This window comes from Drosophila nasuta, chromosome 2R (genome assembly GCF_023558535.2).
Source record: "Drosophila nasuta strain 15112-1781.00 chromosome 2R, ASM2355853v1, whole genome shotgun sequence".
Lineage (NCBI taxonomy): Eukaryota > Metazoa > Arthropoda > Insecta > Diptera > Drosophilidae > Drosophila > Drosophila nasuta.
This window is the reverse complement of record NC_083456.1, coordinates 28,427,122-28,452,475: the sequence shown is the minus strand read 5'-3', so window position 1 is coordinate 28,452,475 and position 25,354 is coordinate 28,427,122. Positions and strand designations below refer to the sequence as shown.

At 41.4% G+C, this 25,354-nt stretch overlaps 5 protein-coding genes across 6 annotated transcripts; 3 read left to right on the top strand and 2 right to left on the bottom strand.

Annotated features, from left to right (window-relative positions):
• Nucleotides 1–109: 109 nt before the first annotated feature.
• Nucleotides 110–2,908, top strand: LOC132787574 (polyribonucleotide nucleotidyltransferase 1, mitochondrial). Its single transcript, XM_060794711.1, has 4 exons — nucleotides 110–474; nucleotides 538–957; nucleotides 1,075–2,295; nucleotides 2,356–2,908. Exons 1-4 carry the CDS (start codon nucleotides 335–337, stop codon nucleotides 2,906–2,908), a joined length of 2,334 nt encoding a protein of 777 aa, XP_060650694.1. The 5' UTR covers nucleotides 110–334.
• Nucleotides 2,524–9,560, bottom strand: LOC132787573 (eIF-2-alpha kinase GCN2). The gene is given in 13 exon segments (XM_060794710.1): nucleotides 2,524–3,550; nucleotides 3,624–4,576; nucleotides 4,649–5,701; nucleotides 5,763–6,058; nucleotides 6,255–6,463; nucleotides 6,525–6,704; nucleotides 6,762–7,355; nucleotides 7,416–8,046; nucleotides 8,137–8,401; nucleotides 8,403–8,510; nucleotides 8,512–8,644; nucleotides 8,711–8,883; nucleotides 8,950–9,560. Coding segments are annotated over 13 exon segments (4,779 nt in total). The 5' UTR covers nucleotides 9,007–9,560; the 3' UTR covers nucleotides 2,524–3,423.
• A 19-nt stretch (nucleotides 9,561–9,579) lies between these two features.
• Nucleotides 9,580–10,955, top strand: LOC132787577 (uncharacterized). Its single transcript, XM_060794715.1, has 2 exons — nucleotides 9,580–10,554; nucleotides 10,615–10,955. The coding sequence occupies exons 1-2, from the start codon at nucleotides 9,685–9,687 to the stop codon at nucleotides 10,870–10,872; spliced, it is 1,128 nt and encodes a 375-aa protein (XP_060650698.1). The 5' UTR covers nucleotides 9,580–9,684; the 3' UTR covers nucleotides 10,873–10,955.
• A 146-nt stretch (nucleotides 10,956–11,101) lies between these two features.
• Nucleotides 11,102–12,794, top strand: LOC132787576 (uncharacterized). Its single transcript, XM_060794714.1, has one exon. It carries the CDS (start codon nucleotides 11,231–11,233, stop codon nucleotides 12,629–12,631), a length of 1,401 nt encoding a protein of 466 aa, XP_060650697.1. The 5' UTR covers nucleotides 11,102–11,230; the 3' UTR covers nucleotides 12,632–12,794.
• A 123-nt stretch (nucleotides 12,795–12,917) lies between these two features.
• On the bottom strand, nucleotides 12,918–24,013 carry LOC132787575 (Y+L amino acid transporter 2). 2 transcript variants are annotated; one of them, XM_060794713.1, is made up of 10 exons: nucleotides 23,771–24,013; nucleotides 18,673–18,997; nucleotides 17,866–18,112; nucleotides 16,612–16,685; nucleotides 16,397–16,542; nucleotides 16,115–16,329; nucleotides 14,939–15,168; nucleotides 14,622–14,874; nucleotides 14,396–14,457; nucleotides 12,918–14,087 (listed from the first exon to the last, which is right to left on the bottom strand). In XM_060794713.1, the coding sequence occupies exons 2-10, from the start codon at nucleotides 18,973–18,975 to the stop codon at nucleotides 14,085–14,087; spliced, it is 1,533 nt and encodes a 510-aa protein (XP_060650696.1). In that variant the 5' UTR covers nucleotides 18,976–18,997; nucleotides 23,771–24,013; the 3' UTR covers nucleotides 12,918–14,084. The 2 variants fall into 2 exon arrangements, with proteins under 2 accessions (XP_060650696.1, XP_060650695.1); XM_060794712.1 differs by lacking the exon at nucleotides 23,771–24,013 and adding an exon at nucleotides 21,136–21,261.
• Between the last annotated feature and the right edge of the window lie 1,341 nt (nucleotides 24,014–25,354).

Genomic DNA, 25,354 nt, shown 5'->3' with positions numbered 1-25,354 from the left:
AGCATAGAGAGCGTAACATCGTAATTGTATGCAACACGTTTGTATTTCGATAAATGTTACGCGACTGTTAGAGTTGCTATCGCAAACAGCTGACGTCACAAATGCCGATAACACTATTGTTATGAGTGAGGATCAAAAGTTGTGAATTTAAAAGTAGTTTGTTGTTTATTAAAATGTTTAAGACGAGGTGTTAAATTGGTTTTAATTAATTAAAAAAAAGTGTAAATACTTCTAGCATACATTCAGTTTTATGAATGCTTTGCGTCGCGCAATCTGTGATTGTGAAGATTACACGAGGTCCGTTACCGGCAGATTTGCTTTTAGATAATTCGCAATGATTTTCACCCGGAAAACATGGAAATTGCTAAACAATCGACTGAAATGTTTGGCTATAGCCCGCCTAAATGACCGACGTTGTCTGCAGAGCAGCGTGCACAGCGATGCACCCACCGTGGAAGTCAATTTCAGCAATGGGTAACTACACGTTTTTCATGCCTCACGCAAAACAATTTCGTAATTCATTCAAAACTTTCGCAGACGCAACATGACCATAAGTTCAGGAAAATTGGCGCGCTTTGCCAATGGTACCGCAGTCTGCCAAATGGGCGATACCGCTGTCATGGTCACTGCGGTAGCCAAAGCGAAACCAACTCCTGGTCAGAACTTTATGCCGCTCGTGGTTGATTATCGCCTTAAGAACGCTGCCTCGGGCCGCATTCCCATGAACTTTATGCGTCGGGAATTGGGACCCTCGGAGAAGGAAATTCTTTCGGCCAGACTCATAGATCGCTCCCTGAGGCCGCTGTTCAATAAGGATTATCGCAATGAGACGCAACTGGTGTGCAACATGTTGGCCATGGATGCGGTTCACTCGCCCGATGTGCTAGCCATCAATGCCGCCTCCATGGCTCTCTCTTTGAGTGATATTCCCTGGAATGGACCCATCGGCGCAGTGCGGTAAGATTATGAAATGCCTATATTTAAAAAAAGGGGGAAGACCCGAATTTCAAATCGTGTTCGTATCAGAATGTAAACAATTTCCAATTTATAACGAACTGCAATTTATGCTTACAGTGTTGGTCTCTGTGATGGAGAAGTGCTCATCAATCCCACGCGCCGTGAACTGCAATCTTCACAACTGGACTTGGTTGTCTCGGCCACCAAACAGAATCTAGTTGTTATGCTTGAGGGCAAAGGCAACGTGGTGCTCATGCAGGATCTCCTCAAGGCTATCAAACAAGGCACACGCGAAGCTCAATTCATCATACACGAAATCGAGAGACTACAGAAATCCTATGGCCGACAAAAGCGCACTGTGGATGCAATGCCAGAGCCGGAACCAGAAATCGTGCAAGCTGTGCGCAGCATGTGTGAGATGCGCCTACGTGAGATATTCCAAGACGAGCAGCACGACAAATTGTCCCGTGATATGGCCGTCAACGATGTGCGCGCTAATGTCATTGATAAAGTGTGGTCTTCATATCCGGATATTGAACCTGCTGCAATAGGCGAGGAGTTCAATCGCACGTGTCGTCTCATCTTTCGTGAACTAATCTTTGAGCGCAATCGTCGCTGTGATGGCCGCGATTACGACAGTCTCAGGAATATTAACTGCCAGGTGGACATGTATAAACCGCTGCACGGCTCCGCATTGTTTCAACGTGGACAGACGCAAGTCTTTTGCACCGTCAGCTTGGATTCACCCGAGAGCGCCATGAAACTAGACACGCTGGCGGCGCTTGAAAGCGGCGGCTTGAAAGCCAAAAACTTTATGCTGCACTACGAGTTTCCGCCATATGCCACCGGTGAAGTGGGTCGCATTGGGCCACTTGGACGTCGTGAGCTGGGACATGGTGCATTGGCGGAGCGTTCGTTGTTGCCCACACTGCCACACGATTATCCGTTTACTGTGAGATTGACATCGGAGGTGCTCGAATCGAATGGTAGCAGCAGCATGGCCAGCGTTTGTGGTGGCTCCTTGGCGCTGATGGATGCAGGTGTGCCGGTCACAGCACCTGCTGCTGGAGTGGCCATTGGACTAGTCACCAAATACGAGAATGATGATACGAAGCATCTGCAGGATTATCGCATATTGACTGACATATTGGGCATTGAGGATTATATGGGCGATATGGACATGAAGGTGGCGGGCACACGCAAAGGTTTCACAGCCATTCAAGCGGATCTCAAGATACCCGGAATACCATTGAAGGTGGTGATGGAGTCGCTGCAAAAAGCTACAGATGCCAAGTCGAAAATACTTGACATCATGGGTGAAGCCATCAGAGAACCACGGTGAGTTGACTGCAATCTTTTCATATACTATTTCTATAATTTATTATTTTCTTTTGCCAGCAAATACCGCAAGGATTGCTGGCCTGTGAGTGAAAATCTAAGCGTGGAGCCACATCAACGTTCGCAGCTCATCGGTCCCAGTGGATTGCACATGAAGCGCATCTATCTGGAGACGGGCGCTTCTCTCACACCCGCCGACGACAGCAATTTCACTGTTTTTGCGCCCTCTCAGGCAGCTATGGATGAGGCCAAGGAACTCATCGATGGCTACATGCAGAAGGAACGTGTGCCGGATTTGGAATTCGGTGGAATTTACTCTGCAAAAATTACAGAACTGCGAGACACGGGTGTAATGGTCATTCTGTATCCCAGCATGCCTCCAGCGCTGTTGCACAATTCGCAGCTGGATCAGCGCAAGATTGCACATCCCTCGGTGCTTGGGCTGGAGGTGGGACAGGACATTCAAGTCAAATACTTTGGTCGTGATCCCGTCTCCGGTTTCATGCGACTCTCACGTAAAGTGCTTCAGGGTCCGGCGATTGGCATCACGCGCAGTCACAACAAAGTGGCAGCAACGGCAGCGGCAGATGAATCATCGTCTTCCTCCTCGTGAGACGGAGATGTTCCTTCTCCTCTGGCAGTTGTTTAGTTTATGTTGTTGATACGTTGTTCTTAGACATTCAACTACATATTTTAAGTTATAAATTTGGTGTACATTAAAAACGTTTCATGTAAAATACTTTTACAACATAGTTAACAAAATACATTTTAAAAATTGCAAAACAATTTTGAATTCTTACAAAATTACAAAGTACTAAAATATTATAAGTGAAGATTCATTTCTTTCGAAAAGGAGTTGCCTTAAAAAACCTTTAAAAATTCGAAAACAATGCGAACTATAATTTGCTATGTAAAATATGTTTTAATCAATTGAAGATTCATCACTCTCTCTTCTTACTCTTACTAATTCTCTTTTTTATGCCATTTTTATAAAATGTCTTGGCACGCGTTTTCAAAAAACATTTTAAAACTGTGTTTGCAATCTTCTCTAGAAGTAGGATGACTTAGAACTAGAACTAAATTAGCATCAGTGGTATCCATTGTTTTAATTGGTTGTTGTCTGCTGTCCTAGATGATGACACGATAATAGGAATCGGAAATGCTGTACAAGGCCACAATTGGTGTCTTGGCATCACTCAGTAGATCCACGACTTCCTCGTGTATTTCAGATATATAGCGCTTATATTTCGGAAATCTGCAAAAAGTAAATGTTAGATAGTATTCCATAAAGAAATCTTAACATTTATAATTTCTCTTGTTGTATTCACCTTTCGATCACAAAATTCATTTCGGGTTCAGTCTCTTTTTTGCGCATCTCTCGCGGATTGATGGCACCGACTATGGCATTTAACACCGCTGGCGGCAAATCCACCACCAGCACCACAAACGTCTCCTGCTTGACGAACTGCGCCAACGTTGAGCTCATCTGATGCGCCACCTGATTCTCCAGACGTCGCTTGTAATTGGCCGTAGGTTTGTCGTGCGTGAGGAAGATGACCTGCAGATTAGGCAACTGACCGTAGCTGCTCTTTATATTCGCACTGCTGCCCGATGTGCTGAGTCCATTCTCGCCACGTCCACCGCCTCCGCTGTTGCTCATGTTAGACATCTGACTGCTGTAGTCAACGACAGCTCCGCCGTTAGCTGCCTCACTGCGCATCATCTTCTGTATAAACTCTGCGAGTTCTGGGCGCGTCACGTGTCGTTCCTGGAAGCGATCGCGATCAAAGGAACGCACTCGCAACGCTCCATTCTCAGCCACCAGGATAACATGCAAGGCACCCAGTCGAGCCAAATCCTGCGCCTCTTCGCCGCAACCGCTGGCGGTCTCCACAATACCGCAACGTATGCCAGCGGACCACAGCAGACGCATAATGTAGGTGACATCTTTCAGCGGGGTGCGAGTGCCGCATACACAGATTCCTATGTCGATAGCACGACAATCCTTGGCATACTCCATGCCCACGGCTGCCACCAGTTTGTCCAGCGAGAACGAGAGTCCAGCACCGCTGAGCACACCACGTGTGGGCAGAGCGGGATTAAAGCTTTGCGCTTGCTTCTGGAACTCGTGCAGCATGGCATCGTAGCGTTCGCCCATGGCCAGCACTGAAGGATGACCCGAACGATTGGGCTTAAGGTCCGCCGTCATTTGCCAGACAATGCCACCGTTGCTGGCGCGCTCAAAGCTTATAGGCAGACCGGCCCAGATGTTAATGGGACACTGCAAAAAAAAAATGTTGTAAATTATAATCAATGTTTTATATGATTTACAAAGGGTAAACTTTTAGCTCACCTTCACGCCCAGACTAAAAGCCAATGCCACCACAGTTTCCAGCTCCCGCAAAGCTCCGCGAGCAAGTGAAGCAGCTTCTCCTTTGCCTCGCATTAGCGACTTTAATGCAGATTCATCAACGCTGCTTCTGGAGTTGGTTAGCAGAAAGTTGGCCAACAACATATCCATCAGCGTTTGCGCCGAAGTGCGAGACTTCTCCATGATAACCGTGATACTCGAATGGAACTGGAATCGCGAAATGCGACCCTCAATAAAGTCCATGAAACCCTCGAACAACGTGCCATACTGTGACTTGGGTACATTGCAAAAGATGAGAATGGCGCGCAGCAGATTCGTGTGATTCATGCGTATGGCAATGTTGCGCTCCTTCAACCTGGGCAACTCGCTGGTGATCTCAAAGGCCAACGAAAGCAGTTCCGCATCCACCAATTGGCTGTTTGTGCTCGGCGTAACGATGTCAAAGCAGCACTCGTAATTCTGCTTCGGGTGGAAGTTGAAGACTCGCTCCTCGCGATAAACACGATCGACGCAATAGCGACGTATGAGATTCACGCCGTTCATTGTGACATGTCGAGCAAACTGTGTGCGCAGATCGCAGGGCAACAGCACCACACAACCCGAGTGCGTCATCAGATGCACCGCATTCGGATTCGCATTGGCGCTGCAGTTGCGCGAGGAGAGCGGCGACAGTAGCGGAGAATCCACCTCGATGGCGCCGTGTTTGCGAAACACATTCACCACCTTGCCTTTGACAAACTCTATGAGCGGATTGAGCGATACAATGTCATCGATAACGATTGCCGAATTCCAGGATTTCATGGCACGGCTGCTGCTCAAATGATAAGTGTGCTCCAACACCTCGTCGCTTTCCTGCTGCAGACAGCGTGCCACGAGATTCTTGTAGGCTTTGCTCTGAGGATTGGCTAGAGCATGACGTAGCATCTCCTGCAGCTCATTAGCTTCCAGTTCAGCGGGCGGCACCAGATCAGAGACAAGCAGCTCTTCAGCCGTGGGTCGCTGAGCGGGATCATGGTTAAGCAGCCAACGTAGCATCTACAAGGAGAGAGAAAGGGAGTTCAATATGGAATCATTTACTCGAAAGTATCGTTTCAACCTTGATGGTCTTCTCGTTCTTCGCATCCTGCAGCATTTTGTCAGGTATAACAATCGATGTTGTTCGCAATGCCATGATGGTTTGTGCGCGTTCCATGCTGGTGTCAAAAGGTGGCTGACACATCTCAAATAGTATGATGCCCAGTGTGTACATGTCCACCTTCTGATTGTACACGGACTTGGACGCATTTCCTGTCAGCTCAGGCGCCACATAAAGTGTGGTGCCCACTTTTCCAGTACCCGTGTTATCTTCCGTCGACGTCACATGCTGTGTCGCTGAATGTGTTGGATATTCCGCTGAAAAGGCAATCTTATTAATGACTTTTTTATGTAAGTTGAGTAGGAACAACTACAGGTAACTTTAGACTGTAGTAAATACTTCTCACTTATGCCTAATGACAAATGAAATTTAGTGAAAACTTGTGTTTCATTATCTCTTAGTTACTTATATTCTAAGAACTTATGTTTTTGATAGTAAACTTGTTCTGCTTACCGTGCGATTGCAGCGCTAGAAAGCTCGTTGTGGCCAGCCCGAAATCACCAATTTTGATTTGATCATGCGAGTCAAGGAAAATGTTGACAGGCTTCAAGTCGCGATGAATCATGCCCTGTTGATGGATATGCGACAAACCCTCGGCAATCTCGCGAAACAGACGCCACAAGCGATCCGTGTTCTCAAACAGATTGTCATCGATGGCAGTGCTGCAAAGCAAACAGCACAACTTAAAGATCTTCTAGTTGAAACTGTTTGAAATAAATTTACCGCAGTGTGCACTTCTCGCAGAACTCCATTTGAATGTACATGACCTGCATCTGAGGATGCGGCGAATTGGTTTTCTCCTCTTTGTCATTGTCAGCTTCATCATCGTCAGTGTAGACAGCCACTTGGCCATCGGAGTCAACGAACTCTATGCCATCCGAATCAGAATCCTCCATGTGTGGCCTTCGACAAAAGTATTTAAATTAGTTACAATTATTGAAAGTTATATTATGGACTTACATGTAGCCATTCCACATGCTGGAGGACTCATCGTCGGACTCATCCTCCGGCACAGCGATTCCAAGCTGCGGCGACTTGGCTGGCTTTGTGCTCAGCTCTTGACTTTGTGACCAATCGCCGCCTAGAACTTTGTCCATTTCGGCGGCATCCGCATCGCTAACACTCTCAATCCAACTGTTGAAATAACGCACAACATTCTCGTGATTGAGACGCGACAGCAACTCCACCTCACGCGTCATCTTTTTATACAGCTGACGACTTCTCGCCGGCAGCGGTATGCGCTTAATGGCATACTCTCGATTGTCCAGAATGTTGCGCACTTTAAGTACATCGCCAAAGGCACCTTTGCCCAAATACATCAGCACCTCGAACTCGGTGCGCAAACGAGATTGACTCAAAACCAACGAAGGAATTTGAAAGGGCACAACAGCACGTTGCACAGCCAAATGAGCGTGCGTGGGTTGTGGCATTAAAGAATTGCGATGCTGCGTGTGCTGCACAGCCATGTGTTGCTGCTGTGTATTGTCCACGTAAAGGCGCAGAAACGGATGCTCCAGCAACTCCGAAGCGGACAGCGTGCGATCAGAATTGCATCTGCAATTAGAGAGAGAAGTTAACAAACTGATTTAATCAAGAATTGAAATGCTTATTTACTTGTCTACAAAGTCGCGCATCTCGTAGCTGTTGGTTGACATCAGCGACTCAACGAGTGCACCCAAGGCAGGCAAATCTCCGCGGGTGCTGCTCTGCCCAGCGCCGCCAATGAGCTCCAACAAACTGGGCACTAGCGAGAAGTCTGTGCAGCGTATATTTCCCGCATTGTCCATGAACACGGTACTGTCAAGTAGATGACTATGGGAGACACCTTTGTTGTGTAGAAACACCAAAGCATCCAGCACGCCACGTGCCACCATGCGTGCGCCATCCATGCACCAACCAAGCGTCGAAGAGATGCTGAAGACACTTGTGCCTAGCAGGAAATCCTGCACCAGATAGACAAGCAATCCTTCCTTGCGTTTGATGCACAACACGCATTCGTATTGTATTAGATTCTTGTGCTGCAGTTGCGCCAATGTCGCCACCTGTTTCTCTATGGTCGCTATCAGTTCATCCACACGATGATTGCCCGCACACTTGGGCTCTGCGCTCCAATGGCATTTGCCATTGCCTCCACTGCAAGGCTGCTCTAGCTGTGCATATTTCACATTCCACTCTGTTATGTAGAGCAGCTGTCCACTGTGCATATCCACTCCGGAGTAGGCGATGCAACCACGCTGCGAGTGTCCTGCGTAAAAGTGAACAAGTTAGGTCTCATTTCGATAAATTAAATGGCATCGTATTTTCTAATTAGGTATATATCTAATAAGATAGTTACCTAAGCAACATCCTCTTTGGATTTGTCTGCCCATTTTGTGGAAGTAGAGCGTCTCCGTATTGCGATGATCCAGACACTTGTTGGGATATGTGTGTCCACGATAATACGGCGACGAGTTCTCCGAGCTCTCCGAAGAGCTGGGATGTCGATTGTTGGACTCACTCATGCTGCGCCTTGGTTCGCCACGTCGCTTGGCCTCTGTTTTGAAAATCTCTTTGCGTCTCTCCACCTCATCAATGAGCGTCTGTCGCTCCAGCGTCTCTTTTTTGCTTCTGCATATCCAATTGCTCCTGTTCACGCTTTTGTTTCGCCTGCAGCATTTCATCGTAGAACGAACCCTTGGGCGGCTTGTTATGCTGCAGCAGAAATGCTTGGGACTGTCTGGGCAAGCTCATAGATCATCACTTCGCCACGCAGCTGCTGAGATTGTTCCTGCAGCTGATTGAGAAGCGATTCCAGCAGCTGATCCGACATGCCCTTCGACTCCTCCAGCATTATTTTGGGAGCACTGCAACCAAAGTGATTATTAATCAATTATTTTGAATTTTAAATTATTTTTAATTTTAAAACTTACAGCTTGGGATACTTGGAGGGGCAAGTAACGTGCAACTTGGTGCACACATAAGCTTGTGGCAGCCCATTTGAAGAGTCCCGCAGGGGACTCAACAAGATGCGTATGTCGGTGGGCTTCCATTGTGTGGGATCACTTTGTGGTCTCAAGTCCTCGACATCGGTGCTGAAAATTGACTGAAAAAATAGCCGGCATTTATTTCATCATACTTTCAATATGGTGGGCAAAGAAAGTGCGGTTACCTTTATAACCTCCAATTCCTGAGTTTGCCTTTCGCGAAATGATTCTTTCGCAGCCATTTAGCAGAGTAGTTGTTCATTAAATCTCAATTGAATTTATGCTCGAATTGCACTCAGTTTGCAGTGCGTTCTGCGAGTACTGGACTCAAATGTGCGTAGGTGTGTGTATGTGTTTGTTTTCTATGGATTTGTGTCAGTGTATGTGTGAGTTTTGTTATGAATATTGCGGCCGGTGTGTGGTTTCTGCATGGGCAGCTGTTTCATTTTGCACTACTTTAGGCATCACTCTGCTGGCTTGCCTTTGACGCTTAACCGTGAAGATTTTCAGCCGCAGCAATTATAATTAACAAATGCGTCTTCTTAATTGCATTAAATGTGCAACTTGTTGAATATTTGTCCACTTTAATTTTTCCACTTGCGAGCCGTGTATGTTTGCGCGTGTGACCATAATTTGAAAATATCTTTACTGTTACCAACATAGGCAATCGATAGGCGCTGTAGTTGGTATTTCTGATGTTTTCTTGCATACGATAGTGCAAATGTATACGGTGTAGTATATAATTGTTGGTATTTTTCGCAATCGACATGCCTCCATATTTATCTGGCGCCACATTGCTTACTGCGAATAACGGTGCTTAAGCTCGATTAGAGTCGTTCGTTAAATTGTTTTGTTTGTTTGCATATAATTTTGTATTTTCTAATTGTTTTCATATTAGTGATTGTTTTGTTAAAGTTAATATGGCTGAAACACGCGTTGTTGTGCAACTCACTGAAAACCATGGCAGCGATCAAGAAAATGCCGCCAGCATTGCAGATGATTTTCCCTTTGGCGGCGAACTCAACGTGCTGGATAAGAAAACATTACGTTTATTATGCTGCCAAAATGCAACAAAACCTCAAGTGATGGTGGCCCAAAAACTACGCTTTGATGCACTTTACGTCAATAACAATGAAGAGCACAAACTACGTGAACTAAACACTTTGCTTAACAATCTGTTTGAGGATCAACGCGACTGTTTGTTGTTGCATCTGACAGCTCAACGTGGATACAATTTAATGTTGCTGGTCGACACGCTGATTGTGCAGATCAATGTGAAGCTGCAACAGCTATGCTTGAAGCTAGAACGCTGCGACATGCACTACAGACACATTGTCGAAGGCAATAGTTGCAATCCGTTGGACACGCATTGCGTATTCCAGGATACAAAGCAATTGATGGCCTGGCTACTCAACGAGTATCGTTTGCGCACCTCGTTAGCCCAAGGACACGAAGCCTTCCAGGTGGAATACTCGGTAGTCCAACCGGAGCAGGGATATCGATTCAGTGTCAACTTGCACATTGTGCTGGTGGCCATGGAGGAGCTTTGTCGCGGCACTTTGTGCAGTTTCCGTTGCTTCTTCAGCAATGATCCCATCTCGGCTGCTCTCTCGATCACCGAATTGACTTCCTATGTGCGCCATGCAAGCGAACAGGTTGCAGACAAGCCTTTGTACTTGCTGATGTTGTGTCACGTGCTGGTCACCGACAGAAAAATCAATTGTAATCATGTGCAGATGCTTGGCCTGGCCAATTTGGCTTGTAAGCACGAGCAGGATCAACAAAAGGATGTATGTAAACTGAGAAGTAAGCTTGGCAAATCAAATTTAATACTATGTTTCCTCTTTTAGCACTACGAACCGCTGGAAATCACTTCTATTTCAAGCCACAATCCTCTCTTGCAATTTGAACAGCTTAGCAACAGTGTGAAGGAGGTCAATGATTGCTTCAAGCTAGTCCAAGGATTCATGTTGCAGTATCAAGAACAGGAGCAACAACTGCAGGATATTTGCCAGAGTTTCAATCAAGAATGCAGCAACTTTGTACCGGCTCTGCTAGCTTCTAAAGAGCAACTGTTGCAGGTTGTGAATTCAATGACGCAGCAGTAAAAAACATATTTTTGTAGTTCATTTAGTTTTATTTTACTTGAGCAACGATTTGTTATCTTAATGTATGCTTTGAAATTATTTGTTTATGATTAATTTTGAAAAAAGATATGTAATTAAACATAATTCATTTTATTCTTAACTAAGTTCAAAATATTTGTTTAATGAAATGTAATTCCTAGTTGTATTTTTGTACTTTAAGAGATAATTGTCAAACTTTTTTGAAATCATTGTTTTTAAATCAGTTGAAACTGAATGAAGATGTATTTCCATATATCTGTAAATCTAATTTTTATTCGAATGAACTAAGCAACTAAATTTTATTTAAGCTAACAAAATTGAAAACTGTCACTGTAAGAGGATGAATGAAAAGTCCCATCGCGTAGTTGTGTCCTTAACGGATGCAATGCACAATTTGCCACGCAGCATCCGAGAAAGTCTGCACGACTGTGAGCTCAACATACTGGATAAGAATCGATTGGTAATGCGCATGAGAGCTTCAGGCGGTGCCGAAAGTTGCTATAAGGAAATGCAATTCGATGCAGTTGGATACGAAGATGACGTTTATGTGCGCAACGAGCTGAGCGAAATCTTGGTGCAGTTGTTTCAACATCAACGCAATTGCTGCCTGTTGCGTTTGACGCCCCGTCGCACGCACAATGTGAAGCTGATGACACGTCTACTCTACTCGGATGTTGACAAGGTGCTGGAGAAGCTGCCCAGCTACCAGCTGGTCGGCATCAATGTGGAGTATCACGATCTGCGCAAGTTCGACATGATCAACATGCTGAGCACTGCGCATCGTGGTCGTCTAAGTCGCCGGGAAATGAAAACCACTCGCGAGATGTTTCAGTGGCTGCACAACGAATACAGCTCGGTGCGTGGACGAGGCACTGGGGATGACTTTATCAATCTGGAGTTTGTGCTCTGTGCCGAGGGCGTCAAGCAAATGCACGTGAATCTGGCCATCTTCAACATATTCGACTGCAATGCCCGCGCGGATATTGGCAACTTTTTCAAGGAGTTGCCCAGCGGCAAGCTGTGCAAGAGCACACTGCTCACGGACTGCATCAAGGAATCGTTTGATCGCAATCGTCACATCTACACGGTGGTGTTGTGTGAGATGCCACTGGACAAGGAATCGCCTCGAGAGAAGCACAAGTTTCTGCGGCTGGCAAATGTGGCTTTTATGAGCAATGAGGCTGAGGCTTCCAAAGTGACAGCTATGCAAGTGAAGCATGCGTATTCCACACAATCACTGCACAGTGGTTCGATGCGAAGTAGCAGCTCGCAATTGCAACGTTCATCGCGCACAAAGTATCTGCGTTGTCGTCCTTTGAATCTGTCGTTCGATGATCACAACAAGTTGGCTGCGTGGTATAAACGCATTGACAAGAAGTTTGCCGAAGTCAAGGTGTGCATAGAGCGGCATTATAATGTGAAGTATCGCCAAAAGTTTCTCAAGATCTGCAAGCAGCTGAAGAACTTTGCCTGGTTGCAGGACAAAAGCGGCGGCGATGCTGGACGATTGATGCTGAAGCACAGCATGCGAGATGAAGCCATCACCAGCAAATATATCGAGACTCTGCGACAGTTTCGACAGCTGGAAAAGGAGGTGGAAAGATCTCCCTTTGCCTGCACCTTGTCCACATATATGAGCACCAAGAACTATGCGCTGATGAATGCCGCGAAAGCGTTGCAGGTTCGAGAAATTGCCAATTTGCAAGAGCAGCGAAGTCGCATCAAAATTGGAAATCCTTAAAACATACATATTTCGAAAATGATGTGTGGAAATTTTCATTGTCAAGTTTTATTTTTATTATGTTATAGTATATTTAATATGCAATGAGAGAGAAACACGAAATATTTGTGGTTTCAACGGGTATACATATAATATAATATACATAAAATACATATTTATAGTATATACACATCTATATAAATGTTCATTTTGCAAATATTATTGTCAACAATATGTTCCATAATAGTAGTTTTAGTTTTTTCTTTTCCCAGCTGCGGCTTCGGGCCAACGAAACAGTTCAACAATATGATAGTTAAGATGCGCCCTCATACAATGTGTAACAGTTTAATAAATGAATTGCCTAAGCAAACAGGATAATGATTTCATTTTGTTTTCTTTGTAACGCTAGAACGCTAAAAACATTTAAAGCAACATTCAAAAAACTATTGATAAATGCATACAACAATTGAATGAATACGTAATAAACTCGCTATAAATATTATTCTGTTTTATAATCATCTTTGTAATCACTGTTATCCGTAAATATGTTTTGTCATCTTGGCAATGTATCTTGGATATGTGCGAATCGCGATGAACTGAGAATGTGTGTGTGTGTGATTGTGTGTGGTTTTGGCCATTATAAGGTAAACTGTAACTGTGTAGTTTGTAATCTTAATTTTAGAGCGGCAGTTGGTCAACACTCGAGTGACCATTCGAAATAAAATACTCTTAAACATAAGAATGAATGTAAGTTAATATAATAAGATGCCATGATTGTGTATTATAAATTGCTGAGTATGCATATTTTCATACTAATCTCTAAAACTTAAACAAAGCACTGCCATCAAAACAATACGATAATTAACTCTTTTGCGAATGTTATTCTTTGAAGAGTTTTTTTCTTGCACTCGTAGCATCAAAATCCAAGTAACATTTAAGCTTTGAACAACTTTCTTCTAGTCGTATTAAGTTTTTTGTTTAGTTTGATTCCTTGTATTTTCCTTTTTTTGTTTTTGATTCACAGTCTTGGCAAATGTGTCCAAAGCATTGTGTGTTAGTTTTATTTTGATGTATTGAGTTTCAACTTAAAACATATATAAAAATATACCATATATCTATTCGTAGTAGTTCTTATATATTGCCTGCTAGCAAGGCGCTCTTTAAAGTCGACAAAATTCAAAGAACGCCAAGCTCGCTCGTATTCATATTCATAATTGTCTGGCTACACAAAAGCTTTGTAAAAGAGTTTTCCTCTTTCTGTTTATGCAATTTAATATTTTTTTGTAAATGCTATCATTTGCTGTTGGCTAACGTTGATCTAACCGTTTCTCTTTTTCTGTTTTTTAATGTTTTCTTCAGCGCAGTCCCCAAGTGGACCATTTTGTGGAAAATCCATTCACTAATCTCTACACCTGAGCTGGTTTCGTCTGCTTGCCGAGTACCATGAGCAGCTTTTGTAGGAAATGCGTGAGACTTACTGCAAAAAGGGAAGAGAAACAAATGGATGAGTGCATTAGTCAACTACAGATACAAATCATAATCGCTCTCTAAAGTCTACTTAAGTGTGCTACAGAAAAAGAAATGAAATGAACAAGTGCGAATACGAATGTGAATGTGAATGTGGAAAAGGGATTCAAGTTGTTTGTTGCGTGGGTTTTAAACCCGTTTTGAGTAGTTAGTTAGTTTGTTTGTTCAAAATTTTAGTGCAGAAAGAAGGGCAGGCAGTTTGGTTAGTTGAAATCGTAACTTAGGAAATAACTAAGATAAGGAGGCAAACTTAAAAACCTTTGACGACGCTTTCGGACGCACAACCATCATCAGTTTCTGTAGTGCTTGTGTGATTCCGCCTAGAAGAATTGCAACGATTATAGGGTACATATAATATAGCGTAAATCATACATTTTGAAAAGAATTGGCAAATTATTTTCATTTCGTGTGTGAAGTGTGAAAAGAAAGCAGAGACAAACATCGAGTGTAGAAGAACTCTTTTTGAAACTCTCTCCAGACTTACCCATGGATTTCTGGAACCAAATCGGTTTGTTTTTCCAGGCAATAAAGACCAAATAGACGGGTATGCTGGACAGTATCATCAGAATGCCGTAGCCAGTCTCAATGGGGCTGGCATACATGGGAACAACGGTGACAAAGATGGTGGCAATCAGATACACAATGGGGAAGACCAACGGCACACGAATGGGGCGTGGCAGGTTGGGCTGAGCCCAACGCAACCAAGGCAGACAAAGCACAGCGACGCCAATGCTCAGCTGAAATAGAGTAAGCGAATTGTTTTGATGGATGAATAAGTATAAATTCCACTTCAAAACTTACCCAGGTGGCAAAGCCCACGTAGTTGATAAGCGCAAAGATGTCGGAGACCGTGAGGTAGAGCATGGAGAGCAGAGCCATCGCCAGCACAGCGGGCGTGGGTGTGAAACGTTGGATCTGAATCATTGTTAGAATCTCTGGCATTTGACCCTCGTTGGCACCCGCATAGAAGAGACGCGAGGAGGTCAACAGAATGCCGTTGACGGCTCCAAATGTTGACAGCGCCACAAAAACTGCAAAAGATTAACAAATACAGTGTGAGCTCGATATAGAGAACTACAAAAATACTTTTCATATTAATATGTGAATGGAAGAAAGATTTGTGTAAAGTAGAAATAATTTATTTTAGAATTTTAGGTAAAATTTTTTGTACTAAACTCATTTACTAAAACTAATAATCTTCGAGACATAATAATACTGAAAGTAAAAATATATATTATATGTATATAAAGAAAATACTCTTGAAATGAGTAAAATAGTATAAAATAATAAATTACTTTAGAAGTCTTGGGTAGAATCAATTTAAAAATCTTTTAGTAATTACTTTTTAGATGAAAAAAATTTGTAATTTATTCATCACTTAATTTTTGTAAATATAAATATAAAACTTTTAATAATTACTTTTTTTAAATTAAATTAAAATTAAATTAAAAATAGGTTTCTTTGAAAAAGTAATTTCTAAAAGTTTTCTAAATTCATTCTACGCAAGATTCTATAGTAATTTTTTATTTTATACTTTTTAAATTAAAAATTTTGTTTGGTGTCACTTTATAAAGTGTAAGACAAAAAGTTTTAAGCTTCTTATGAAAATGATGTTCTTAAATGTTTCACTTTCTTATAAAAAAAAATATTCTAAAATGTTAGACTTTTAGATTGAACAAATATTACTCTTTTAGAACATTATTTTAAGAAAAAATTTTAAAGAAGTTAAATTAAATATATATTGATTTTATTTTATACAAGGCTCCTAAAAAAATGATGTATTTAATTTAAAGAAAAGTTTTTGATTTGATTTAAAAATGAGTAATAAGAAAATCATAAAATACGCCTAAAATAAAAAGTATAAAGATTCCTTATTTATAATTCTCCTTTCTAGTGCAAACACAGAATAAATTGGTTGTTCCCTCCCCAAAGAGTTCGCCCTATCGAATATTCACTGTATGTAGTCGTTGCACTCACCTGGTATGGTCCAAGCCAGCATGCCAAAGGCGCGCTCCGCATAGGTGACAGCGACCGCAGTGGAACCCAAGACTTCATCGGGAGAGAGAATGGTGTAGAAGGAAACGTTGGCCATGACATAGACGACGGTGACAAGTGTGCAGCTGATGGCAATGGCGCGTGGCAGATTCTTCACTGGATCCTTCAGCTCCTCAATGATAAAGTTCAAATAATTCCTAGCGTCCATAAATCCAATTAGTTGAAAGTCACAAACATAAGCATAAGCGGCTTAAGCTCACTCACCAGCCGTTGTAGGCAAACAATCCGGAGTAGAAGGACAACGCTAAGGATGTGACTTTTGTGTCGCTGTTGTCGAAGTTAAAGTATTTCACATTTCCCATATACAGTTGGTACATTCCCGTTGCAATGATGATAAACAGGGCAAGCAGCTACGTAGTAAAGTAGATATAGAAGTCAATGTCCTGCCTCGGAATTTACAATTTGCAATGTGGACTTACTTTCGCATAAGTAAAGATATCCTGCACAGCGGTGGCCCATTTAACGTCCCAGCAATTGATTAAAGTTAGCACCACTATAAACATCGAGTAAGAAAGAGATATGTTGTGTTTATTGAACGCAATAAGTATGTAAGTGCGAATTGTGTGTCTTGGTGTCTTGGGTGATGTAATAATCGGAGGATTTGCACAATGTTCCACGCTTTGTTGGAGAGTACACAATTCCGCATCATTAAATCAATATAAAAATAAGCCAATACATATATTGACGATCATTCGCATCTGTCATTCAATCACTATCAACGTAACGCACGTGACATTTAAGTACGCTATTAAAAGTGTAAATACTTAAATATGTCAAGAACTATCAAACGGCATTAAAACATTTTTTAATACGTGGCTAGAATATTAAAAACTTCTGATTTCTTAGGGAACAAAATATTAGAAATTATTAACTTTCTTTTGAAATATTTATAAATAAATTCTTAATAGTATTTCGGTAGCAACGAATTCCTGAGCGTCTTGTAGAATAATAATTTAATCACTTTCATTGCAATATTGAAAGCCTCTTTTCATAAATGAAAAGAACTTTAAGTCTGTTGAAAAACCTGACATTTATTAATATCTGACTTTAACCTTCTTTTTTTTAAGAATTCTAACAAATATCTAAGCAAAGCCTTATTTAAACAGCTGGTAACAATTTCAAGTGCTCTAGAATACATCAAGATTTTTCTTTGTAATGTTTATTTTACTCTTCAAACAGCTGCTTAAAACTTCAAGATATTCTTCTATTTATGAAAGTTTAAAATGCTGTTGCGAAATTGACATTCTCTTTAAGTGTTTCCAAAAATAATTTAATGTTGTTTACTAACATAAAATTCAGAAATTTCTATTCAGTTAAGTTATTCAAAACAATCAAATTATCTAAACCAGTAGATACATTTAAATAGCTGATTCTATCAGCTACCTTAGAAATATCTAGACTTAACTGTTGCCAATCGATTTGCTACAATCTGCCATATAGATTGTATTATTTTATATATGAATAATCGAACTCGTATTTGTCTATTTGCACTTTGCATCTATTGAAAATGAACGGAAATCGAATCGCCCCCCTGCGCTGGCTGATAAGCCAATGGCAAACACTTTTCGCATGCAACGTTCTGTGTTGTGACTGTTTACTCTGTTCGATTTGGGTCTAATCTATAGGGTCAAGTACGTAGCGGAACATATTTCATTTATTTGTTGACTACTCACATATGCAGCAAACGGCAAGCAGACGTGCTGCATCCTCGGGCGGTGTGCACTCCGGAAAGAACGGTTTCAGCACGTAGGTGCTGAATGTTAATGCCACAATCGCCTGCGAGCAGGGACGCACAATCATGCATTCGATCCACAGACGAATGAACGCCATGAAGGGGCCAAAGGTCTCCATGATATAGGCATAATCCGCACCCGACTTGGTGATCATCGTACCTAGCTCGGCATAGCAATAGGCGCCAACCTAAAAGAGGAGAATAAAACATAGAAATACTTAAACATTTTTAAAGCGAAGAAGTGCTTAAAGTCGAGTCGTTCAACCCCAAAGTGGCTGTCATTGCAGAGACCACGCAGCGTATACGTAATTTTTATTGAATATCAAGAGCAGCGCGTGCTTTTGACAAGGGCGTGTCAGGCCTTCTTCTGTGTCTGTGTGTGTGAGTGTTTGTGTGTGTTTGTGTGTTTGTGTGTTTGTGTGTGGGAGAGTATGCTTGTGTAGGAATTTCAATAATTTCATTAAAAGACAAAACGCTGCCAGCATTCGTAATTGAGTGTTGGTCCTTTCAATTGCCAGTCAAGCATTCAACAGTCAGTCAGTCAGTCAGTCAGTCAGTCGTTTGTCTGTTGGCATTTCCATTAAGCTTAGTTGCTCCATATTGTTGCACATCTGTTTAGCTCTCAGCTCAACAGGTGTACAACGAGTATGCATATCAAATATATAAGTAGTCCGCATTTGCATTTCAAATGAGTCGCTGACCCCCCACACTTGTTGTTTTCTTTTTTTTATTATTCATTCACACTCACCATCGAGAAGAGTCCGGAAATGACCCAAACAATCAGCGCCAAATTAACGCTGTTCGTATACTTCAACACTCCGGTGGGTGAGACAAAAATGCCCGAACCAATGATGGAACCCACAATGACAGTGCAGCCATTGAGCAGACTCATTTTTGCCTTAAGTGTCACCTCGCCACCGCCATCGCCACCGCCTCCAGTCGCAGCATCGTCGCCATCGCCGTTGGTCAACTTGGTTGTCGCATCGCCATTGCCATTAATAATGGAACTTTTTCTCGAGGAGTTCTTGCGATTAAGCGACTCCGTTTCCATGTTTGCAGTGTACTTAAGTTACCTAAGAGTGAAATGCAAAACAAGTTAAACAGCAATTAATAAGCAATAAAATTATATATATATTTGTAATTACAAATTTGTTTTGCTTCATAAATAAAAGATAAACAACTCTTTTTAGAATGTAGTTTTCTTGCTATTTTTAGTTTCGTAAAACATCAGTAAAGTGCAATTGCTTTTGGGAATTGCTTTCTGCAACTATTTATTTATCTTGTGTTAGTTTTGCACATGGCTCTCTCTCTCACTTGTGTAATTACTCATGTGTCTGCTAATTGTGTTTCATGTTAATTAATTGAGCAATATCAGCATGAAGCATCCATAAGACAGCTCAATTAAAGTTTGTTTTTTTGCTCTACACATAATCTAGCGCAAGAAATCTCAGTAGAGAACTTGCGAGCACGACTTTCTGCTGAGTTGAGTGAAAGGCAATTTAAGGTCATTGGCCAAGACATTGGACAGGGTCTATGTAAGCTACATACTTTGCTTGTTTTTGGCAACATTTTGCCGAGTTCATGTGCCATTCCAAAATGAAACCTAAGATGACGTCTGACAATTTCAAGAGCAAGAGCAAGAGCGAGAGAAATCAACCCGGTACTTGTACCTTGTCTATAATCACATCAACACAACGCGACCTCATTATCAGTTACTTGGCTGGATGAGGAAACACACACGACTCTGCTCTGATGTGTTTTCAACGAGTTCGTTAAACCACGAAAAAAAAAAGCCGAGAATTCGTTGGCATTTTCTTTGGTAGTATTTTGATTGATTGAGCGCGTGTTGCTCCATAAAATAGAAATTGCGAAATGTAAACATTTTCCTTTCGGGCGTCCGTTTCAAGGTTGTGTAGAAAGCGTTAAAGCTTCACCCACCTTCTAATCTAGCTGGTTTCGATTAGGTCACAATGTTTGCTTTTGCTTTGCGATGCAAACGAACTATATATGAATAGTAACTTCCTCTCAGGCAAGAACCGGCACTCGGCACACGCTTTGCATAAATTAGCATAACATCAAAAGCGAGAATAACAACGGCGATCCAACAAAATAGAATAACACTTTATACTTGTAGTATAATACTTTTTTTATGTTAGCTATGTGAGTCAACCACATTGAGCGACAGGTAGCAAACAAAACAAACAATACACTAATGAGCTGCTTGCTATACACATTTTTTAATGCAGTATCTGCAGTCTAGTTTCATTTTTATAGTGCTACTAATTACTCCACTAAAGGTTTTCTTCTTGACGTCATAGTTGAGCGACCAAGCATGGAAATGTAGAGGGAAGGAAAACAAAACAACACCCAAAGAGTTGGAAAATCCATCAAAAACGTTGATGCAATCAACACCATTTGCTGACCGCAGTCGATAAATGAGAATGCGAATAGTTTTCAATATAATTGGGGGTTTACGCTGCGGAAATTTGCAGTTAATATCATAGAATTATAGCGAATATCGCAAGCATATCTCGTGAACGTGTGAAAGGCAATTATAATTGTAGATCATTACATGCAATTCGTTCAACTCTGTCTCTATAAAGCCTTTCACTCTTTCCTCAACCATTAGCCCGACCCAAAAATCTCTTTACTTCTTTTCTGTATTTCTTTGAGGGGGGAGAAGCTAACAATACAATTGTTGTGTGTGTTAGATTGACTCACACAATTTCAATGCCCATAAATAGCACAAAAAAATCCATTAATTTTGTTACCATAAACAAAAAAAACGAACCTCACACACAAATAGTTTTCCAGCTAATCTATAGTGCTATCAATTTGCTGCTCTCTGATTTTGTTTAATTCGACTAGATCCATTTCGCTAATAAAGTTATTATACAACCTTTAGATTAATGACAGTTTTTTTCGCTTTTCGGATTTTAATTTTAAAGTGCAAAGTGTATTTTAATGAATTGCGTTTATTTTCCTTTTTGCTTTAGTGTTTTTGCGAAATGTTGTTTTTGATAGCTGGATTTTTATAGCACGCTGTTGTATACGTATAAATTTGTATTTTATGCGTTTCTTGTGGGTTTTTAATTTAATTTTCAACTTTGTCTTCTTTTTCGGTTGTTCGAATAAACAAAATGTGCTTCTTTTGCATTCTGACCAAGATTACACACAGTTGTTAAAACAATTCGCTGACATTTATGGCTACCTTTATTTCTTTTCTCCCCCAGAGAGATCAAATACGCGTCAGAAATCCGTTAAATGCTGCGACGATTATTTAGTTATTTAGTTAGTTAGTAAAGCCGGAGAGAGAACCGCACGCAATCAACGAATGGAGCAGACTGACAAGAGCAGCATTGCCTGCTGCCTTGTCGAGGCATCTTTTGCGGCGCAATCTCAGCGGACAGCAGAGCAGAGCAGAGCACGGCCCTCAAACCACCGAGCGAGGTTCGGTCTAGCCGACTGTTCACATCACCTACACAGCGAACACACACGAAACGTAACGAAGCGAGAGCTTTAACTCGCTGGAGCTTTGGGGTTAAGTCGTTAAAGCTCTTTGCACGCTACATCGAACTTGTTGGAGGTTGATATTATATTATGTGTGTTTGGTATTATGGGGAGAGGGCTCGTTCGTTTCTAACCGGCATTTTTGAATTTTTAATTTTCGTTGACCAAAAACGAGTTTTGTTGCCGCATTTCTTTTGTGTGTTTTTTGTGTTTTCAACAGAATTTCTTGTTGTTGCCCAAACAAAATTCGTGCTGTCGCTTTTTTTATGATATTTCTCTTAACGTGTGTTTGCTTTTAATTGTTGTTCTCGCAAGAGCACAAGCGGAAAAGGAACGCGACGCGACGTTTTTTGTTTTTTTATCTAGCAGATACTCGCGCAATACTTGTACGCAACTCTAATTAGCTGAATGCTGCCTACCTGGCATCGCATCTCTTCTCACTCCCCGCTGCATAACATACGTGTTAGATACTCGAAAATATATCAACAGTCCAAGTCTAACTGTACCGCGAGCTGCAATACAAAAGCATCTGTTTGCCCACACACACAATAGGCAAGTGTATCTCTCTCTTTCGCAAGACGCGCTCGCTTTATGTGTTATGCAAATTTGATTTGATTTTCGCGCGCGCATATTCAAATCCCACATTCTCACATCTTGACTATGCCCTATAATTGAATATATCCGCATTTGGGGGCACAGAACAAAACACAACGAACGCCTCGTCTAAGCTCGTCTCGATGGCGACAAAAGTGGCTAAAGTTGCAATTTCTTTCGCTCTGAAAATAAAGCACACAAATAGCCTACGCAATTTGTCTGCCTTTGAAGAATTTATTTAAAATTGTATTATTATACTGGCATTATTTTATTCAACTGGTCGAAGTTCGCTTGAGGAATAAAGGTTCGAGCAAGGCTTTTTCAATACCCTGCAAAAGAAACTTAAAGGGGTAAAGGATCATCAAATAAATATCTTTATTGATTGTTTGACGTTTCTTAACAGCAAGCAGTGCACATTAGTGCATCCATTTTCTGCATGCACTGCTTGTAATTATAGCTGCATTTCCGCAAGCAGTTCATGCACGCGCTAAGCTCCTTCTGGTTAGCCTCTTAAACAGGGTATTTGTTAGTCTATAATTCACTCTTTACTCACTCCATAAAATGGACAATGATTATGGCACAATCTCAGATTCATTAGTAAGTGTATAGACATAAATTAGCGACAATTGACGCGTCGCCTGCAACGTCATTGAGCGAGGTACTTTCGAGTCGGTAATTTTAGGCGTTATTTTTATCAAGCGGCTTAATGTATGCAATATGCTCGCAGATCAAGAATGAAATTAGAATTTCAACTGGTTAGATTGTTGCATTGATTACTCAAGTGGCTTACACAGATTATTTGTTTATATTGATATTAAATAGCATTTAACGAAATGCTTAAGAACTTCCCAAGTGTGACGATGCGAAAACATTCTCGCCAAGCGTGACAATCCACCAAGTTTATTCAATTAACATTATACTAAAGTGCGAAACCGGTATGATTAGTTCTACATTGAAATCACAAGTTGTCTCCTTCCAAAAAAAAAACAATCATCTTCTCTGTGTTTGATCATAAATACTACAAGGGAATTGTACAAAACGCCTAAAAATAAACTTGATACTTCATTAAGCCGAATATTCGTATATTCGACATAATCGCTTTCATCTTGACACATTGACAAATGGCAAAAAAGTATCGAAAATACAAAATACAATAACTTAAGCGCTTTTATTAAATTACGCTTCGGTTGCACCTTGCAAATGTCCAATAAATTAGGCGCTCTCTGTCAAGGTTAAGGTAAGTTAATACCCACAAGGGTGGAGAGAGAATTTTGATATGCGACGTATATCTACACACCCTTTAGGGTGTGCAGGGTATTAATTGTGTGAATTGATATTAAGTCGAAGCTTTTGCGGTTGCTCAAAGTTTGCTCAGGTTTCCCATTTGACCATATTGCACAAGATTTTTGCTATACATCCAAATACTATATAGGTATGTGCTATATATATGGCAAAGTGGCGCCAAAGCGTCTCGCAAAATTGTGCCGACTAGTTGAAGATGTGGGTGACTGTCGAGTGACGTCACAGCTGTCGTTTTTTACAATAGCTCTGACGTAGATTGGAGGCGTGTTTTCATTTACATTTTATTTTTTTCAGCCATGTGCGTTACATCTTTGCAGACCAAAAATAGCTTTGCAGACTGTGTGATAAGGGCAAAGTTCTTTTTGGCCCTTTACCCTTCAGCGCCCTAGAAAACGTTTGAAGGGCTTCGCTAATTCTTTTGTGTCGTTGTGAAAACTTACGCTACGCTTTTTCTGTTTGCTGCTGTTTGTTTTTAATTAAATACAATACTTTCACACACTTTCTTTCACTTGGCCAGTGTCAAGGCCTTAGCATACTTTTGTTGTTCCAATCTATATTTATCTATTATATATGATTATGCAAATGTTTGTATTTTAAAATAGATATTTTTTCCCACGCTGATTCACACTGTTCTGTTAAACATAGCGTATAACTAAGACACGTTGTCTATATATTTTTTGCACTTTTTTTCGTCTGTGTGTGTGTGTGTGTGTGTTACAAACAAATAAGCTTCAAGTCGTGTCCACAGTTCACAGAGTACTGAAAGCCAAGCGCATGGCCAAAGCGACAGCTACGACAACAGCTACGATACAGCATCAGAACACGAGAGAACGAGCAGCGTGGAACGAGAACCAGTACCAAAAGACGAAAAAAAATCAAAAACGTGAACGCGAGTACTTCGACTTCGTATGTCTTCTGATAAGAGGGCGTTAAGAGCAGCAGCAAGAAGCTTACAGTTTTGTGCAGACCAAAAAGGAATGCCACAAAAAAACAAAATTGTGAAAAAGGTCGTCGTCGTCGTTAATGTTTTGTGCTTTGGCCAGTCACGTTGTTGTTGTTGTTGCTGTAATTTTTGGTTCTCAACAAACCTTTAGCGTACTTCAAATTATACGTTCCTGAGCGCACAACAACAACCCCCTGCGTTTCCCTTCTCCTTTTATACATTCATCAAGGGTTCTTTTCGTTTCTTTGCGTTTCACAAATTATGTCAGGCAGTTATGCCATTTCTTCAGATTTGTCTTTTGCGTTCAGTTTCAGGTTCAGCTTCGCGCCTTTTGTTTTGCGCAGTCCAGCATGCCACAATGTGCTTTCCATTGCTGTGCAGAGAGTTTTGTGTGTTCGGACTCTCGCTTGTTCTTGCTTTTTGTTGTACCTAAGGTCAGCAATGTTATCCAATGCGCAGGCGTCAAATTAAGCTCTTTATTTATGATTTGAAAACTAGATAACGATAACATTGTTGTTATCGATTAACAAGCAGAGGCTTCCGTTTGATTTTGTCGTTGGCAACTTCTGATAACATGCTTTCAAATACGCCATTTTACTCGCTATAGCAGTCAGCTTGCAATGCGAAGCAATTGGGTGCACTGCTTGCGCATTGCACTGCTTAGAAGCAGAGAGTGTTTGCATATGGTACTTCTATGTAACAACAGATGGCGCCAGCTTAACGTATACGTTATTTTTGAAAACAAATTTCATTGCGTTATGTCACTTCCATCTCTTTTATTAGCACTTCTGTATGCGTTAAAGCTGCCGCTTAAATTGGGCGCACATTCGACAAATATATTAGTGTTTTATTTGGCATAAGAACGTGTGAACCTTTGCCAAATGTGTGCGCCACATCAACTTTTGATCCAGCTTGCGAACTGCTCATGCATACAAGCAGCATTGTTGTGCGCTTAAGGTGCGCACACACACATGCAATTTGTATGTAGGTGTGTGTATGTGTAGCATATGTGCCATGCAGCAGTTGCAAGCACCTACGCACTGTTGCACATCAATACAAAGAAAAGAGAACAAAAAAAAAA